The sequence below is a fragment of the Stigmatopora argus genome, chromosome 15 (genome assembly GCF_051989625.1).
Source record: "Stigmatopora argus isolate UIUO_Sarg chromosome 15, RoL_Sarg_1.0, whole genome shotgun sequence".
Lineage (NCBI taxonomy): Eukaryota > Metazoa > Chordata > Actinopteri > Syngnathiformes > Syngnathidae > Stigmatopora > Stigmatopora argus.
In genome coordinates, this window is record NC_135401.1 from 9,099,869 (window position 1) to 9,120,376 (window position 20,508).

Genomic DNA, 20,508 nt, shown 5'->3' on the forward strand with positions numbered 1-20,508 from the left:
AAATCAATAATTTCATTTTTTAATCAATTTTTTTCTGCGTATGTAGTTCAAAAATCATTTTGTAATATCTAAAAATTATTTTCTGTTTTCCACTTTAATATGGAAAATAATTAAAGAAAAATTTGGTTTCCTTTTGAAATGAAAAACAAATGATTAAAAGAAAATTTCCCTTACTAAGAAAAAAACCCTCAAATAAACATTGTTTTTAATGTTGCTTTTAATCCAGTTCTTTTAATCCATTTATAAGAAAAAAATCTCAATATTATATATAAAATGGTCTGGCGAAATCGAGTTGACGTTAACGCAGCCCGCGAACCAAACCGAGTCTGACACCCTTGCTATACACCGTTGTTCAAGTCCCCTTTTTTGTAACGCAAATAAATGAGAGTAATATAAATCATTACAAAACATATAAAGTGAAACTAACAATATGCACAAATGAGCAGTGGTGAATGCATTTGTGTCAGGTTCAAAATGTGATGGCATATAATCCTCAAAAGTTGCCACAAAAGTGTGTAATAAATACCTCCATAAACACTAACACGTGATGAGATTTCACAGTGCGCAGTGACATGAACATTGTTTGTCTTGTCTCGGCAATATGAAGAGCTACACAAAGAAATCCGAATTATTTAAAAAAAAAACTGTATTGCACATCACACCCTGTGGTGTGAGCGTAGCCTAAATTGTGATATCACTGTTTTCACAATAACATTCCACATGTTAAGTAGACATTACTCCAATTTACCAGAAATATACAAATGCTTTAGTTGGCTTCTAGCAGCAGCTTGCATGTTTTGACTACTATTTGGAATTTTTTTAAAACCGACTTGCTAAGAAACCAGTTCTAAATAAAGAACACAGAGCCCATTTCAAATTCAACATTGGTTTCATCAAACCACAACAGGAATCTAACTTTTGGATATTTGAAGTTTGCTTTTCTTTCTTTAAAAAAAGCTTCTCTCTTGCCATGGTTTTCTCTAATGCAGACATTAATCCGTTTTAGATCCATAAATGCACACAGCTTGAGAATTTTTTTCTGCTTTCCTTTTTTTTAACATTATTTAAGGGGCCAGAGCAGGAAATGGCATCCAGCTGGTGTCAGCACCCGTGCAAGCTTCCCGTGTCGCCACGGTGTTGAGCCTATGCCCATTTCAACATATGTTCCCACATATTTAAATACACACTCCAATATATAGCATCACATGATTTGAATAGATGACAGGAGCACAAGCAAGCTTTTTTTTTTATTGCGCACGTAGTGCATTCAAACCTTTACAAAAACAAAAAAAGCATTTTCCACTAAAATGAAAACATTTCATGTCCCTTGACACTTGATGTAATAATTCGATAAAAAAACATTATATTAGGCATGATAGACATCTGAATATATTCATAAAGCAAAACCCTCCCCAACCATTCTCTTAATAATAAATATATACACACACAAGTACTGCGATACAAAGATAACCATAAGGTTTGAGCGTGTTTTTTGAAAGAATATGTACAACATTTTCAGGTCCTTACGCTTCTTTTTTCCTGAATCCAAATATCATATTGCACTCCCAGTAAGGCATAGGCACTTTACTAGATCAATTCATTATTGTCATTTAATTCTAAAGCATTTTGAATCTCTATTTAACAAGACTAAAGATGCAAGTTTTACATTGGTCAGATAGGTTTGCCATTTCACTCTCAAACAACAAGATTTTACTTTTAAAAGACGTACTTATCTGTACCCTAATTTTACAATGTTTTTTTACATGTTAAATACTGCCATTTTTCTTATTTATTGCATTTATACAGTCAACATGAAGGGCTTTTCTTTCGCCCTATTTAATGTACTGCTCATTTGCGAGCGATACAGAAACTATTTCATCAGAACTGGTTGTAATCATCAGTGCTATGGCTTGATTAAGATAAACTGTTCTCCTCACAATATGCCAGGATATTGAGGAACACTGCTGCTTTTTGCAATTGGAAAATGAGGTATAGCAGCACCACAAAGCTTTATACAAAACACAGGGGAGACAAAAGGGGGGAAAAACCTGACATTCCTTGAAATCAATTAACAATGTGGCACATTAAGAGCTATATGGCTTGTTAAATATCACTTCTTTTTGTTTAGCCTTGTAAGATGATACAAGTCCATCATCACCGTATAGTGTAAACTATTCATTCTCCTCGTTTTGCTCCGTCCAATCAGATTTCAGTGAGGATCAGCTTATAAATGCCACCCATCTCATCCATGGAGATCTGGAAAGTGTCTTCATTGGAGTAGTGCTTGATGATATTATCATCCATGTGAACCAAAATTCTGAAAAAACAAGTTTTTATTATTATTACTGGTCGTCAATTCATTCATCACAACTCAATAAATACAAAACATGACATAAAGATGGACATAACAACCAACTTTTTGAGAACTACTTAGGTATGAAGTAGTGTTGTTTCATTGAAATATTTTGCTTTTGACTTTGTAAAGATTTTGTGACAAAATTGTCCAGATTTGCCATTTACTGCATAATAACTGAACACGCTTTCTGCTTCAGTTGCAGTTACAAAGTGAAACCTACTGGATATGGAGAACATGCCCAGAACGTGACGTGAGAGCCGCGACGTGACAAACAAAAGGTACCTGTAATTCAGGTTTGCACACAGTGACTCATACGTACCCTTTCTTGCACTTCTTGTATACTTTTCCAACCTTGTCCAATGGCAAGTTGTACTTTTCTGAAATCTGTAAACACAAAATCATGTCACATTTCCTTAAATGCTTCCCACTCTTGACCTGAGCGAGCGGGCTAGGCGGGTGTCCCGTCACAGCTCATTTCACTGGTTAGTAGCCCCAGAAAAGCAGACAGAGACCTCTCCATCTGCCACTCATTAAACAGAAAGGTCCCCGAGTTCATCTGTACAAGTTTTATTTGTATTACTTACAGCGTCCACCAGGCCTTTAAGTGTGGGATTCTTTAACATGACGGCATCGAACACCTCCTCTGACTCTTTGCGTACATACAAAAGGACTACAAAAACCATACAAAAACAGGTTGATTAGTTGAGGATGTTGACTGATACTGACAGCTTTAAAATCTTATCGAGGGATATTTCAGCTTTCTAGATATGTGATCATTTTGTTGATAAACACTCATATGAATGTCATAAACCTAAAACCTGAGAAACGCAAAGTGGTTTAAAAAAAATTGATGGATGCATATCAACATTTTCCACGAAATTGTTACAGTGACCAGCTTAACTTGTACCTCACTTTAAAGCCCGTGAGCTTTCCAGAGCTGTATTAACATGTCACTTTTGGCAACATAATGACACAAAAACAACCTTACATCTGACGCAGACATCTCAAGTGAAATGGCGATGCAAAATACCTCAATTTTTTTTAACTGATTCCAGACAGCATGGGTATTACTCCATTTTTTTTAAAGGCACATGGCCCAGCCATCATACATGACGGCAAAAACACAAAGACACATAAAGGAAGACTGTCCTGAATTCCAAAATCCAACTTTTTACATTATTTGATCAAAACCTTTCTTGAAGGGAAGGTTTAAAAAATCCATGTAAGCTCTCTCTCAGCAAACTTTATTTAAAGGTATAATTAGGGTGCACTTATGTGAGTAATTTCCATTTATTTCTACAGTCTCTGTTGTGTGGTAGGATAATAAGCATTTGTTTGGTTTCACTCGTGACCAGTCTTGTGTCGCCATGTAAAAATGTGATTGGCGTCATTCTAAGAGGCAGTGTTGAAAATGATTGACAGCTCACAGTTAGACAACAACAACATTATCGGAGCGGGAGAACCAGTTGAACTAGTCTAATGCTTGTCAAACAAAGAAGTTCATGTTAAAGGGACTTTTTTAAAAACAGGGAAAGGAAAAAACAAACTTGAACTATTATTGAGGCATTAATGATTAAAAGAGACTTGAAGTCATGTTATATGCAAAGGAGTTTTAATGGAAACCTTAAAAGGAGGTCGATGCTTCCAGAGAATTGGACTTATGTGGAAATATTTTGTGGACTGATAAAATGAGGAAAAAGTTAAAAACAAATGACGTGGTGCAAAAGAAGTATCTTGTGACCCTTTTGTGTTTTTGCTTAAAACCTCATGATAGGGAATTAAAGATGTAAACACTTGTTTGTGCAAAAGTGTTTCCATCATTCTTTTTACATTTGTGACTAGTGAAATATTAAGAAAAACTCTATTTCATGATTCAATCAACAGTATTCCACATGGATCGGACAAAAATGGACCCAAACATGTTTTACTGAGTTACTTAAAGACTGAATGCAAATTAGTTTGGACATAAAAGTTAACTACAACTGAATCCTACTGAAGAAAGAACGAGTGTAAGACAACAAAACAAAGGCTACCTTGTAAAAGAGGACTTCAGACAAGAATACAGCCAATGCAACTAGCAAAGCGCCTGTTAGTCTAGTGTAGAATAAGAGTTATATCAAGGGATCGTAGTTCTACTAAATTGACCTCTTGCTCATATGGATTAACAAGAACAATACTAATCATTTCAGTGAAATGTTATCATTAGATTCAATTGTACTAGTAGAATAATATAATAATAATAATAATAATAAAGTGAAAAGGAAAAGACTTCCTTTTATCCGATGTGTAGTAGTGGAGAAAAATGTAAATAATAGCCAATATATCCCGTAAGTATGGGCAAAATAGCTGTTTTCCCACATTTTTAAATGCTAGCACCATTTTAGTCCAATTCTAGTATCTCAGATTGTCCCGCCTACTCATCACACATTGGCTGACCACTATGCCGTGTGCTGCTTTTGGAGAAACGCGCTTTAATGCACATGTGTAAAGTGGCGGCCCGGGGGCCAAATCTGGCCCGCCGCATCATTTTGTTTGGCCCGGGAAAGGAAATCATGAGTGCCGATTTTCTGTTTTAGGATCAAATTAAAATGAAGAGTATAGATGTATATTAAATTTCCTGATTTTGCCCCTTTTAAATCAATAATTGTAATTTTTTAATCATTTTTTTCTGTGTTTTTAGTTCAAAAATCCTTTTGTAAAATCTAAAAATATATAAAAAAGCTAAAATAAACATTGTTTCAGATCTATATAAAAAACTGAATATTCAGGGATTTTAATCCAGTTCTTGTAATCCATTTATTAAAAAAAATCCAAATATTATATCTAAAATGGTCCGGCCCACATGAAATCGAGTTGACGTCAATGCGGCCCGCGAACCAACCCGAGTCTGACACCCTTGCTTTAATGGATCCAGGAAGTAAAGTGTGCATCATGCACTTAAATACTTTGCCCGTCCTTCTTTTAATTTGTCATTTTTACTAGGGTTTGTGTATTGCTTTAAACTCTCAAATACATTCTTTATTTTATTTCATTATTGCTGAAATAAAAAAAAAGCTAAATTAAGGCTACAGGTATTAAAGACTCTTAATGTACTGTATGTAAATTCTCTGTAGGGTGGATTGAAGAGCAGAATTGTCTGCTTGTGATCTGCAAGCCATACCTAGCCTAGCATTGATGTAGGGTAAAGGGCATAGGTTTGTTTGCATGTGTGTGTGCAATGGTATTTTGTTGGAAGCCATTGAGTGAAGGCCTCAGCATGTGTGCATGCGTAGTTGAAACCGAGAGGAGGATATCAGAGTAAGCTGAGCTGCACGTGTATTAGCATTCATGCCTTTGTCCTACTGCAGAACCCCTCCCTCGTTCCTATAACTTCTACTACACTGCATATACATCCATACTATATATAAAAAAATATATAAAAAAATAAAAATAAAAAATAAAATAAAAAATAAATAAAATATATATATATAAACAAACAAATAAATTAAAAAATATAGAGATACATATATAATATTTATACATATATACATATAATATTTATACATATGTATACATATGTACATATTTATACATATATACATATTTATACATATAGATACATATATACATATTTATACATATGGATACATATATAATCTATACACGGTCACTGGTCCGATATAGATTCTATATACAATATATACATAGGCATGCATACCTTTTTTGGGTTCCTCTGCCCTAGCCATCTTATTGGGTGGTGACCCGAACTCGTCATCGCTGAAGGGCAACCTCTTCATGCCGGAGCTGTGTTAAACACACAGACGCATAAATCACTGCTTACGAGGCCTTAACAGCAAGTCATCAGGCAGTAAAAAGACATTGAGGAACAAACATGTGGGCATGCGACACCTTCAAGTTGTTCTACAAACAACATATTTCCTTTAGAGGCTTTTTACTGGGACACTGCTAAAAGGTCGCCATGGTTGGACTAGTGAAACCAAATGTGAATCCAGTGAGTGTGAAATCGGGGCTCACCTGTCTTCTGCATCTTCCGTTGCGAAAGGCTGCAAGACACAGAGGCAGACATCAATACCAAAAAAAAACTGCACAAGAAGAATTTGCGTCGCTGCATTCTGCATTTCTAATATGGGCCCTTTGCTGACATTGAGTTTCCATAGAGCGAGCGGTGCGTGCAGGGCCGGTCGGTTCAGAGACAGGCGTCAAGTTCACTGGGTTGACCCAGTTAGAGAGATGATATGGGTTCAACCGTTGACTGAACTCCGAGAACAGGAGGAAAGTCACCAGCGAGAAAATAGGGTGGACAAATATTTCCTATGAAAATCTTCTTTTCAATGTTTTCTTTCCCTCTACTCTATTGATTGTAGGTGTTGCTGTTTTTAGAATTCTATTCGAGGTACGACGAACCCGGGAGCTCAAGAGTTTATCAGAAAGCGATAGCCACGTTCAAAGTCAGCAGTAGCAGCACCAAAAATAACCAAAGTAAATGTTAACAGAGGGGCTACAAGGGGCTTTCTTTGGCACCAATACTCAGCAGATTGCTTAACCAGCAGGAAGCTTTCGAAACCCACACAAACATTTATCAATGGCATTGGGGTAGTTTCCCTGTTTTCAGGCAGCACTTCACAACATGGAAATGACAAGTTTTAAGCAAGATTTGAAAGAAATCCAAATTCAAAATGTGTCTCATTTGAAAGCACTCCTGAGTTTCGAGATAAGAGCATTTGATTTGTTGCTTTCACTTATGAGTGCTATTACAGGATTACCAGGGCCTGCTATTTCTTTGTTATACTGCCCCCAATGGCCATTGAACTGAAGTTTCGAGGAAAATGATTATCTTTACAGTCTGTTAAATGATTGAATTGCTGTATTTAGTTGGAGTGCTTTGTAGTTAAAATGCCAATTATAGCATTTCCATGCATTTCAATGTTTTCACTACATCGGTGCACAAATTTAAATCGTATCTCAAGGCTCTTGTGAAGTATTCTGTTTTTCTCCCACCCCTCAATGTGTATTCACTATATGTAAATATATCTTTAGGAATAATGAACAAAAACAAAGCTATTTCAACAGATTAATACTAGTTTTAAAAACGAGATATTCAAACCTATGGATAGATTATAAACATTGTTAAAAACAAACTATACAATCATTAAATAGTTTTATTTTTGTATCACTCTGAGGGATTCAGAAAAACTGAAAATGTTCTCACCCCTTTATTAAAATATAAATATTTAGGATGCAAGGGACATTTTTAAACAAAATATCCGATCATACATTTTAGACACAATCTTCACAATATCGCATTTTATATGCAAGGGTTAGATTCAATGTTCCCTCTAATTTTTTGTTTGTCTGGGCAGAAAGACAACCTCCCTAAGCACGCTGAGTATCGGTGTGAGCAACATCATCATTGCTCGCATCATTGTGCTACTGCACATAAATGATTTAGTAATAATAAAATGTAATGATTAATATCTATGAATGGGCGGCCCGGCGGATGACTGGTTTGCGCGTCGGCCTCACAGCTAAAAAAAAAAAGAAATAAAAAATTGATTTTATTTTGTGCGCTCCATATGATTTGCTGTGCGCAGAGAAGACGAGAATAGTGCACAATTGCGCACGCGCGCAGCTTAGAGGGAACATTGGTTAGATTAGTATCTTGGGTATCAATTTTTAATGCACACTTCCATGTGATACGACGTGGCCAACCTGGTCAGAGTCCACAATCAGAGTGCTACGTGTCCTAACATGTTTATGTTGCACGGTAGCCATCCATCTCTAATGAACCATTAGACAGTAAGTTATCGAACTGTCTTTTCAAATAATGTTTTTCACCTGAAAAGGTTGAAAAAGATAACAAGACTACTCGCAAACCCAGGCATTATTAAATACAGATATATATTTTAAAAAAATCTACTTAAGTAGAGTCACAAAGTTGCACCTTATTACTTCCTACCATTGGCCAACTGTTACCTAACAGAACTCTGTGTTCCCCCCAGCAAATGAGCAGGTCAGCATGACCCATGAGTGGGTGGATACGTGAGTGTGGGTGTGTGTGGGTGTGTTGGTGTCTAAACTCACATGACGCTGGAAGGTTGAGAAGTGGATGTCAGGTATAAAGAGAACAGGCTGGGTCTCAAGTTCACTCATCATTTTGAAGATGGTTACATCATTGCGTTTCTGCAGGATAGGCACTTTAACATCCACAACTGTAAAACAAAAAAAATGAAACAGGGCGCGGGTTAAAGTTGTTTACAGGTGCCAACATGCCACACATTTGCCTCGTAAAGTTCCGAGGCGTCGCCACTCACAGGGCAGGCCCGGGTTGAGGTCGGCCACCTTGCCTTTCCTGCGGGACTGCTTCCTTTCCTCATCCCGGATTTTCCTTTCGGCTCCTTTGTCACAGAACACCTTGATCTGGCAGTAGGCCCTGTGGATAGGCTTGTTGCTGCGGTTGTTGTAGCTGTAAGTGTCGATCTGGAGGTTGAGAGGGAGCCCTTTGACCCCTTTCTGAGAGGAGAAGTCCGTGCTCAGGCAGTTGACCGAGATGAAAATCTAGGGAAGTGAGATTGATAGGATCGTGAATTCACTCCTCTTTTTTACCCTTTTACAGTCGGGTCAAAGCCATGTGTCATCTCTTGAAATGAATATTGTTTGTCAAGCCAAAGCCTTTTTCTGATACAAAATGAAGTGCAATGATGTCATCTTGTGGTGTGCATTTCCAGTGGCATATCTGTTTGAACCCAAAAAAACATCTTGGCTCTAATGTAGGGGGAAGCCAGAAAAAAATCCATATCATCGAGATGACGAGTTAAATGAGGTTAAGCGCTTGAGAAAATGGTGTGATGGAGAACTAATAAAGAAATAAAGACAACGCTACTACTTTATATAGAAATAAATAAATAATGATACATGATAATGTAGCTGTTGCTAATTACAGCAAAACTCATGGCAGAGGATCCTATAATGAAATGAAGTCAGAAAATGCAGCAGAGCGTTAGATCTGTGCCCCCTCTAGTGGCCAAAGCTTGTCAACAATGGTTTCTACCATTCAAAAACACTACCTAGTAAGTAAAAAACAACATTAAATTAAATATTTTACAAGAATGAGGTGTCTAATTATATGTAGCCACGTGAAAGAAATTATAAAAATAATAATAAATAACCAAATAAATAATCACCCAGGCTGCTCTTAGTGGCATCGAGCAAAACATGACATGCAAGCATCAGCTTTTTTTTTTTTTTAACAGCAACCACAAATGCAAACACAAGGATGAACAGTCTATGGGCACAAGCCTGGAGTCATGAGACGGTTAGTCACATCCTGGTCTGAGTGCGGGCGTGTTTGACTGCACGCTGGCGGGTGGGCTGCCAGCAGGCTAAGTTATATTGTTCATCTTTACTCTCATAAGCGGAAAAAAAACACTTCTGGGCCGTAGGAGGGCGAGCAAACATTGAAAGACGTCTTCACCTTTTTTCCCCTTCATTGATTTTTTTTTTGAAAAGTTTCCTCATTCTTTAGCAGACATTTTGGCTGCCATTAAGAAATGAGGTTACATTATGATTAAGGGGAGTTTCCTTTGTCACGAGTTTATTTCATATTTTCTTATTTTTATCTCTCGCTCTACTGCTCTCTCTCTCACAATCTATTCTATCCTTGAAACTGGAAAATAACAGTAATTACAGTGCATTTTTTTGGAGATTTTTATAATCTTACTTTGGCCTCTTCATTTGTGTCCCAGGTGAAGGAAATGGCATTGTAGGAAATTTCCTCAATGTTGGCGATTGTGTTGAAACTCTCCTTGTAGTCAGCTGTAACATTAATGAAAGTTCTCATTTGAAATTCAGTAAGTTATCATCCAGTGAGAGATTGTTTGAAAAAGAAATGTACCAATGTCAAGACACCGCTGCTTTGCAGTGTGTTGTCTTGAGTGCCAGTACTTCCAGTGTTTCAGCTGGTCATCTCTGCACTTCTCTTCACCGAACACAACCATGACCACGCTCTATGAAAACACAGTTTTAATTATTTCCCAGCGTGAAAATAACATTTGGGCTGAAGCAGTTTTTTTTCCCTCACCCTGACTTTGGTGATGGGTTGCTGCAGGCCTTTGTTGTCAATCTCACGCAGGGTGATGGGGTAAAACTGGCCCTTGTTCAAATACGTCATGGTCCCGTCGCCCGTCTTCTGACGCAGAGACTTTGATGCTTCGAGGCTGTACTCGAAATTATTCCTGCAATTGAGACATTTGACAGAGGAAATATGAACGATCAAGCCATTTATGGTACTAGGGCTCGCTCTTGTAATACTGTATGTAAACCATTCACTGCCTAAGTAGAGGGGGGGGAGTTATTGGTGAAGAGGTCTTTTCCATTTTGATTGCAATTGTTGACAGCAATTGAACCATCCATCTCGTGAAAAACTACCGTATTTTCCGGACTATAAGTCACACTGTTTCTTCATAGTTTGGCTCGGCCTGTGACTAATACCCAAGTGCGACTTATGTATGTTTTTTTTCTTCTCTCTGACCACAAAAGTCTATTATGTTTTTATTTTATTTTAAGATATCTGAAAAATTGTTGTGTTAACAAATACCTATTTAGCCCATTCTTCTCAATTTTACTATTGTTACTTTAACGTATGTTTGATCTTGGTTTCTGATTATTATTATTTTTTTAAACCTTCCCAAAAGTGCCACTTATACTCCAGTGCGACTTCCCCCCTGCTCTTTATTGTGCATTATTTGGCAGGTGCAACTTATACTCAGGTGTGGCTTATAGTCTGAAAAATTAATTCATTAATTTTAAAAACAACCTTGTTTCTATTTTCGTTAATAGCACTGAAAGAGTTTGGAAACGCTTGACTTTTAAGGACATGTCATGGCCTAATAAGAAAATACAATCCGTGTGCCTGTGTTTATGTGTCTCCGGATAACGGTCAGGTATATGGTGTCTCCCTAGGGAATGCCAAATAAAGGGTCTATTTATCTGGGTGGTGTCAACGCCGAAATACAGCAGGAGGCCAGTTCGGGCAGCGGCGTGACTTACCCAGGCACAGTGTCAAACTGAGTGTAGTCATCAGGCGTCATGGAACTCATACGTAACTGGAGGTCACCCGGGAAAGAAAATACCTGTAAATAGACAAAATCTTTTTCAAATCTCTGTAATGGTTGAATTGTTTTTTGATTGAAATAATAATATGGTTTCAGGAAACTTAATATCACAAAATGAACCCAGATGCAAATGCAGATGTAAGTTTTTTTTATCATATTATGCAGCACCACCGTTTATCTATTTTACTTTTGAAAGCTAGTTATAGAATAATGTATTTATGCCAAGCCACATTTTCCTCACAGTTGAATATGTCTGTTCAAATAATTATTTATTAGTAATCAAGATATTTATATTTACTCTAATGAAAAGGTAAAATTTTTAAAAAGCTTTAGCTTTGCGTTGTTGTTGGGCTTTTGGTGACTATTTTCACCATTTACTTTTCCAATCAAACCTTTTTCAAGTTCCTAATAGCAGCTTTTATTCCTCCTGCACTAACATTCCTATAGAGCAGGGGTGTCAGACTCGGGTTGGTTCGCGGGCTGCTTTAATGTCAACTTGATTTCACGTGGGCCGGACCATTTTAGATATAATGTTTAGATTTTTTTTTATAAATGGATTAAAAGAACTGGATTAAAAGCCCTGAATATTCAGTTTTTTTATAGATCTAAAACAATGTTTATTTTAGCTTTTTTAAATATATTTTTAGATTTTACAAAATGATTTTTGAACTAAAAACACAGAAAAAAATGATTAAAAAATTACAATTATTGATTTAAAAGGGGAAAAATCAGGAAATTTAATATACATCTATACTCTTCATTTTAATTTGATCCTAAAACAGAAAGTCGGCACTCATGATTTTCTTTCCCGGGCCACACAAAATGATGCGGCGGGCCAGATTCGGCCCCCGGGCCGGCACTTTGACACGTGCTATAGTGGGTTTTGTAGGGTTACTCTTTTCTTTTTTGCGGTAAAAAACCCCTCCAGGATTAAAAGAAGAGGATAGAGTAAGGGCCTTTAACTATTGTAAAGAGAACAGCACCGCACTTTGTGTTGCTGAGACAATGGCATAATAACACACTGCTTGCTATTTTGGCCTGTTCAAATAAAACCAAAGGAGGCCGAGCCCACCATCGGCTCTGTGGGATCGGGTGAAAGTGCTATTGTTTGATGGGCCAGATCTGCTAAAGGAGGGGAAAAGGAGGAGGAAGGGATTTTTCACGGAGCGCAATAACGGGATTCCAATCACCTCCTGGGAACTGTCCTTGAAACTCTCCGAGAAGGTGGAGTCCGGGGGCGTGCGGGACTGCGTGCTGGGGCTGAACTGCACAGAGTTGTGGGCCAGGGGCGGGCGGTCGAAGACGCCTACGTGGCTGTCGGTTTCGGCGCAGTTGCTGGGCACGGTCAAACTGTGAATGGGCACTTCGGTCTTTACATGCGGGTAGTTCTGCAGTGCGGCTATGGACACAGTGACGGTGGTGTCTAGACAAAAAACGCCACACATCCGTGAGAGGATGACAACGGGAGAAGAGAATGTTTTAAAGGGGTTTAAATGCTTGCCTGGGGATTGGAACTGGCTTCTCTTGTCCGGGGCCAGTTGGAGAATGTTGAAGGGCCCCTTTAGAACTTGGATCCTGTTCTCCATGCTGGTCTCGGGAAGAGGAGGGATGCCATGCGTTGACTGAAGCTGGTGCCTGAGGAGAGAAACCTCATTTGATACAGGGTTGGCATTGAAGGAATGACGGAATGGAGGGAGGAAGGAACACTTAGGGTCTCCACTAGGTCAACATAATCACAAACCCAAACATGAATTGATACTCGATCAATACATAATATTGTAACTAAACCTAAACCATTTTTGAAGTAAATTGTGTCAATATAATAAAATCCTACTAGGTGGCACAGTTCTAAGATTGGGTTCTGACCTTCCTGTGTGGAGTTTGAATGAATAAAATACTGCTTACACATATCTAACATCATACAGTATAACATAATACTGCGTATATAAAAACAATGCTGAACATTATTACGCCCATGCTTTGATCTTAAATTACGAATGCAAACAGTTCAAGGTCGAACCTCGTGATCATTTGTTTTTTTCCATCAGTATATTTTGAATGACCTTTCAATATGATTTAATGTAATAAATAATTTAAAGCCACACTGCAAAGTACAATCAAATATAGAAAAAAAGACAAGAATGATTATTAGTCTTATACTGAATTCTATTTGGTTTTGGATCTCTGTATATAATATTATAAAACAGTATCCTTTTTACCTTGCACATTTATTTTAAAAGCTATGCCCTATTACTGAAGAATTTAGAATCCTATATCACCAAATGTTGTTCGGAAAGACTTAAGACGTAACATACTACACTGAGAAAATGCAACATTCCCTCCACTGTATTCCACTGTATATGTACGACGGTCAGGCCGTACCTTTTGTTGGGATCCACATCAGAGACCAAAGCATCTGGCTTCCCCTGGGTAATTGTTCTTTTTTCCCGGGGCACCTGTAGGGAAGGGTAAACACAGCCGCTGAGCGTCTAACCACATCACACCTCGACACGCTGCCGTCTTCAATTACATGCAACGTGGTGCGCGCCCTGCATCACAGATGTTTCGACATGTGTGATAACCTCGCCAAAATTGTTCCCAGTACACTTACCAGTACCTACGCTTTCTATTAGGCCAAAATCTACCGTGATTGAGTCACCCAAATGTCAGCACCAACATAGTTTCAGGTCTGAACTGTTGCTTGGTTCTGTATTTGATCCAGCTAATTTTTCAGTTTGCCAGATGTAGTATTTATATTGGCCAGCCCTGCTAAACTTTGATATGTCACTGCGTTCAATTTTTATGTTAAGCTTTAATCCAAATGAAAGGGAATAAAGTAAGTGATAAAGGGCAATTTTCTATAGTAAGTGTTTTGAGTGGGTTGGTCATGGAATGTCTTAAATTCATAAGTGACTGCTGCATTGGAAAATTATATTTAATTCATTTCAGTCCACGTAGGATACCTTATAGTAGTCGTAGAGCAGGCCGAGAGCAGCAGCGCTGTCCTCGTCCCCATTGATGCTCATCATGGCCTTAGTGGCAGCTGTCAAGGGGTTCTCCAGGAAGGACTTCCAGGCTTCATCCTCTGTGGTGAAGGAGCGCCGCTGGCCTCCATAGTTGGGGTCATTTTGTAGGACCAGGACGGCACGCTTGCTAAAAAAATAAAAATAAACAAAATATGCCTTTTTTTAGACTATATCACAGCATGTATTTGAGTGCCTTACTCGAAGCCTTTAAGTTACTTCACTTTAAAGCCTTGGTCTTAAATAAAGTTACAGGTAGTCCTGATCCCAGGAGAATTATTCTTGGGGGATTTAGCGTCTCTTATACTCACAAAACTAGTGGTTGTCAATCTCCCCAAAACATCATTGACATCAAGTGTGACACTAATAGGCAATTTTGGTAGGGAAAGAACAATTTTTTGACGAGACAGATCTGAGAGTGGAGAATAGGGGGAGGAAGGGGTTTGCACGAGATGCTCTTGTGATCCACATAAAATCATGTGGCAGGCCTGTAGAATTGTAAGCATAATTTTGTGTTCATTCAAATGCCATCATTCTGGAATATAAAAATAAGCAATCACTTTGTCAATAGCTAGTTTTACTAATCTCACGGGTGTGGAATATTTTATGATTAATGATCACTATACTATCTTTCATGGTTATATCATTCTTTTGAGCTTTGCATTTTAACAATGAGTGCTTCCTTGAGCTGTGGAATCTTTCTTCAAAACATAACCTTGCTGTATGATTTGACTACAACTGTGAGAGTGAATGGTTATTAGTCTATACTCAACATAGTAGTATGTGTGCCCTGTAATCTGGCAACCAGACCAGGGTCTACCCTGCCTCTGCACCCAGTCCAAAGTCATCTTAGACCAGGCGTGTCAAACTCGGGTTGGATCGCGGGCCGCTTTAACGTCAACTTGATTTCACATGGGCCGGACCATTTTAGATATAATATTTAGATTTTTTTTAATAAATGGATTAAAGAACTGGATTAAAAGCCCTGGATATTCCGTTTTTTATAGATTAAAACAATGTTTATTTTAGCTTTTTTTATATATATTTTTAGATTTTACACAATTATTTTTGAACTAAAAACAAAAAAATATTAAAAAATTACAATTATTGATTTAAAAGAGGGAAAATCAGGAAATTTAATATACATCTATACTCTTAATTTTAATTTGATCCTAAAACAGAAAGTCGGCACTCATGATTTACTTTCCCGGGCCACACAAAATGATGCGGCGGGCCAGATTTGGCCCCCGGGCCGCCACTTTGGCACGTGTCTTAGACAGACTGCAGTGTGTGCCCAATGAGGACAACCACAATAGAAAATGAGTAGAGATTGAGAGTCTTGTAAGGAGTTGAATAATGCTGCGTTCCCCAGGTCTTCATGAAGCTTAAGTACTTCAGTCTTCATGAAACTTCAATTATGCCCGTTCTAAAACAGTCCCAATTGTAAAATGAAAGAGTTCATTATCTGTTAGACCAGTTGTTCAAGCTTTTCTGTGATTGTGCAACAAATCTCAGTCGCGCAACTGCCGATGCGCCTTAAGAAAAGATGCTCTACAGGCTTGTCCAGTGTGACAACTCAGGCGCCGCCACCTCATTGGACCGCATGCCTACCGCAGGCCACGCATCCGACCCAGCCGCATTTTTGTGCCCTAGCAACCTTTGTTTTTACAAAACGATGCAGTTCTGGAAAATGACAACTACGTTTCAATGTGAGCCATTGTTCTGTCAGATTTTGCTCCTTCATTTGACTTTGCTACGGTAACTTTTACTGATAGACGTATCTATCCGATTCTTGCTACTTTGACAAATTTTGCTACCGCTATTTTTCTATAGCTGCGTCCATTATGGTTTTGACCATCTTATTGCGTTAACATTACTATGTGAATAAATCTTCCTACTTATTTTGATGGTTCCATTGAACCTATAAAAAATGATGCCAGTATTCAATATATTAATATCTAGATCAATGATATTCACCTCAACCCCAAAGACAATAATCACAGCTACTTTGGATGCGTTTTAATCGTTAATTTTCAACACGAATATAATGCTTCCATTGCACCCTATTAAATAAATGGTGTTGAGTGCTCTAGTCGCCGATGTTTGGGAACCTTTGGAAAACGGGAGCGAAAAATTATGGGCGGAACACAAACGATCTCTGCGCAGATGTGCAGAACGGCAAAGTAGCAACTTCTGCTGGGTAGCAAAATATGACAGAACACCGGCATCTTCGTCTTGCCTCCTCCCTTCTGCTGCTTTGTCAACACAAATAATGAACAGTCAGATAGCGTGCGAGTTTGGAACCCCTTTGGCTTGTTGTGTCATCACCATAAGGCTCTCAGCTCCCAACCTCACGTTCTCTGAACTGAGATGAGAATAAAACATCCATGAGGGAAAATATTGGATTATTTCACTATTGGTTCAGGTCTGTTTGCGCAGCATTTATTTACTCATGTTAACTTTAACGAAGAGGCCTTGGTAGCGTTATTAGCAGAGCTCAAGTTAAGTTTATAATTTCCAGGGGAATCTGAGAGACCTGCCAATAGCAATGGAGCCATCCAATCATCAATTTGAAATGAATTTGAATAGCTGATTCACATTTTATATGGCACTCTTCTTAATTTGGGTTGCAGCTAAAGCCTATCCTAATTCACTGATGAATTTGGTATATAATAATTTTAAACCCTGACTTCAGCTTTGTCTTGCTGGAATCAATTTTTTTTTAAATAACTTGATATTCTTCCACATTTTTTTGGGTTGCTGCTTTCAAAAATGGCACTGACAAAAAAAATTAAGGGACCAAAATATTGCTATTATCCATTTTCTCTTTCTCATGTGATAGGGGAACTTTAGCTTATCCCAACTGATTCAGAGCGAGAGGCAGATGTCAGTCAGTCACAAGACACAAACTACCCATTAAATTGTCATCTAATTGTACTTAAATGATGACGCCATGATATTATACATTTGTAAGATTATCACACCCATAAAAATACTATGAGACAAACCTTAACTAAGAACAATGAGAAAAATGAGCATTGAACGAACCCAACCCAAATATATTTAGCCTAAAATACTCAGTCATAATAACCAAAATAGTGTTTGATTATGGTGTTAAAGGCATGAAAGAAAATGAAATGGCCCTTGACAGGAAAGGCTTTCCACACCCCCCAGTTGTGAACCATCATGAGCCAACAAATGATGGTGTGGCTCAGTTTCTATGCCGAGTAACTACAACAAATGTCCCCTTTTCCTCCTCAATTGTTCACGCAAAGTGATCATTAGTAATCCTAGATCTAATTGTGCCTTACATCAAACCGCAACCTGATCAGAATCATTATTTCAAGGGAATGAAACTCTTGGGAAAATGTCATCCATGAGGAAAACATTATTTAGATCAGTATTTAATAATTTCAAGTTGAAAACTTTAAAGAAAAGTTTTTAAAAATGAGCTAAAACCTCAAATTCCCCTCTCCCCGTGCTTGCTTACATTCTTGTAGTGAAGCCAATGCCTTGTAAGTGTATAATTTATTTCCAAAAACTGTAATATCTTTCAAAATTGGATAAAAAATTAAGAATGCAGCAATGAGAATCTAGTGACTTTTTTAAACACATGATATATGAGGCCTCTTAGTGTGACATCACCCCCACTAGTTTATTCCTGAACAAACATCATTAGGACTAAACACATAAGAGGGCTCAAACGTTTGGCGCTCGAGGCAAAATCAAACAACCCAAAATGAAAAAAAAACAGCCATCATCCTCGCGGGATCGTCTTATTTTTCTTTATTTTGATTATTCTGACAGACGCCTCTCAAAACAGGTGCTGATGCACCTGTACAGGCTCCAATGTGACAGGTGAATCAGTAACAATGCATAACAGAAGATGCCGATCCTATATCCCCCAAAAAACTTACCATTAACCACAAGGGAGGATATAAACAATCCTAAAGTGACAATTTAAAATAAATAAATGGACACTATGAAATACGGGGGAAAAAAGTCAAAGAAGAAACAGCTGATCAGAGAAGAGCCAAAATGGCCATTTAAAACTCCAAGGTGGGACAAAGGGGAAAGTAGAAAAAATGTAGAAAATAAAAAAATAACAAGTCCACAAAAGTCGAAATAAAGAGTGACTGTACGTGCGAGGAGGTTTGTTTTGAGGGCTTGCGAGCGGCGAGGCCAGGACAACTTACTTGTCATGCTCCTGTGACATCTCGGTCGGTCGAACTGGACTTTCTAGTTGGTACTGAAAATCCGATCCGTCTTCTTTTAAGCGTAGAAAAACTGCGCCGAACGTTTGGATGAGGGCAGCCGCAACAAACAAGGTGTCCCCGGCGAAGAAGAACGGGTTTTGTCGGCTAGACTCGCTTTTTGGAGGGGCATTACTGAGGCCGGTTTTACCTGGGAAGGCGTCGCGGATTGGATTACAGGTGTCTGAGAGGCGGGGCGTCACTCTCAATTTCCCTTTCCTAGACCCTGATTGGCTGATCAGTCCAGCATGGGAAATAACAGGAACATGAACTGAGATTTGGCAGTGTTGATTGTAAATGTTACAATTAGAATCATTATTTATTATTAAACATTACACAAACATCATATCACACAATATAAAATAATATGACTAGAATGGGCTATAGAGCATGATGATGACTTTTTAATCATTGTTTTGGTGGCGTCACAGTTCTCAGATCAAGGGTTCAATCCCCGATTGGTTCTGACTTTCCTGTGTGGAGTGTATGTTCTTCCCATGCGTGGGGATTCTTCAGGTAGTCTGATTTCCTCCCACGTGCCAAATACAGGCATGGTAGGTTGTTTGTTTGTCTCGTTGAGCTCCGCGATTGGCTGGTAACCAATTGAGAGTGTCTACCACCTACTTCCAGCAGCCCTGCGACCTAGAATCAATTTATTGGCTGTCATTGCAAATCAGCTGAGACCCGTGAAAGATTGCAGAGTAAACAAGCATGCATTCAAACCAGAGGGTTGAGCAGGAGTCGTAAGTTGGGGTGCCAGTAAAACGTCAAACTGCCTCATTTGTTTGTTGACATGCCACTGAAACAGCTGATTGAGGGGTCACAATGTGATCTAAATAAATACTGCAAATGAAAAACCCAACGGTGGTGATAAAAGCCACACATTAGCTGAAAACAAACAGCTTTGTCAGAGACAAAGGAGGCTTAGGAGATGGTATCAGCGGGACCTCTCCCTTACACACTCTCATCTAGAAACTAAAATGTAACCCCCCTCCCATCAAATACTCTCAAAGCTCCTGCTCCTGGATCCTGCTTTACTGTTTATTTATCCCAGAGGAAAGACACCTGCTTCTCTTGGAACTTGTTTGTATTTGCACTGAGGACATGGGACACTAGGGATGGATAAAACAGCATATTCTGCTTGGGGGCAGGGGCAATATGAGGCCTTGTTGTCGGTGGTGGATGCTGACTCGACACAGTACAGTGTGACCCAACTATGGGAAAAAACTGACAATGTGAGAACTTGGAGACAGGAAAATGGTCAAATAAAAACAATGGGAGAGTCTACAAAGTTGCATTTAAGCTTTTCCAGTTAAAAAGTGTGTCAGTAGTAGTGAATAATTTCATGATAGTGGAAACTAGACCTAGACAAGCATATAAAAAACAATCCCTGTGAGGGTCTCTAGGAGTTTATTCAAACAGGGGCGTCGCAGGATTAAGTTGTTTTGCGTCTTGTCCCTTCCTAATCTATGCGAGTCTTCCTGGTAGTAAATTCTGGACTCTCATTTCTTACCTTGTTTTTGTCACCAGCTCTTCTGTTGCTCTCTTATGTGGCCTAAAGTACTTTTCTAGCTTCTTTTATTTTTTCCTTTCAAACACTTTACTTTGGCCAGAATTATACATTTTGAATACAGATCTTATCACCCTCAATTTCTTTTCTGATACATAACGTCATTCATGCAATGCTGCTGTGTTTATTTAAGGTCCTTGTATACCTCGTATGTTTTTCTACTGTATGAGTTGTACTGTTTTCCTGACAAGGATCT

At 38.4% G+C, this 20,508-nt stretch overlaps 1 protein-coding gene and 1 long non-coding RNA gene across 3 annotated transcripts in view; one reads left to right on the plus strand and one right to left on the minus strand.

Moving 5' to 3' along the window:
• Positions 1–4,152, plus strand: part of LOC144090145 (uncharacterized) — a 16,999-nt gene extending 12,847 nt beyond the window's left edge. The window contains exon 4 of the long non-coding RNA XR_013305287.1: positions 2,553–4,152. This is a non-coding gene — a long non-coding RNA (uncharacterized LOC144090145). The remainder of the gene's footprint in view (positions 1–2,552) is intronic.
• Positions 1,235–19,997, minus strand: grhl1 (grainyhead-like transcription factor 1). 2 transcript variants are annotated; one of them, XM_077621470.1, is made up of 16 exons: positions 18,686–19,997; positions 14,430–14,619; positions 13,849–13,922; positions 12,968–13,101; positions 12,657–12,889; positions 11,402–11,484; positions 10,434–10,587; positions 10,248–10,359; positions 10,074–10,168; positions 8,701–8,911; positions 8,438–8,565; positions 6,371–6,399; positions 6,054–6,139; positions 2,941–3,026; positions 2,676–2,740; positions 1,235–2,317 (listed from the first exon to the last, which is right to left on the minus strand). In XM_077621470.1, the coding sequence occupies exons 1-16, from the start codon at positions 18,703–18,705 to the stop codon at positions 2,203–2,205; spliced, it is 1,815 nt and encodes a 604-aa protein (XP_077477596.1). In that variant the 5' UTR covers positions 18,706–19,997; the 3' UTR covers positions 1,235–2,202. The 2 variants fall into 2 exon arrangements, with proteins under 2 accessions (XP_077477596.1, XP_077477595.1); XM_077621469.1 differs by having other exon boundaries at positions 8,668–8,911.
• Between the last annotated feature and the right edge of the window lie 511 nt (positions 19,998–20,508).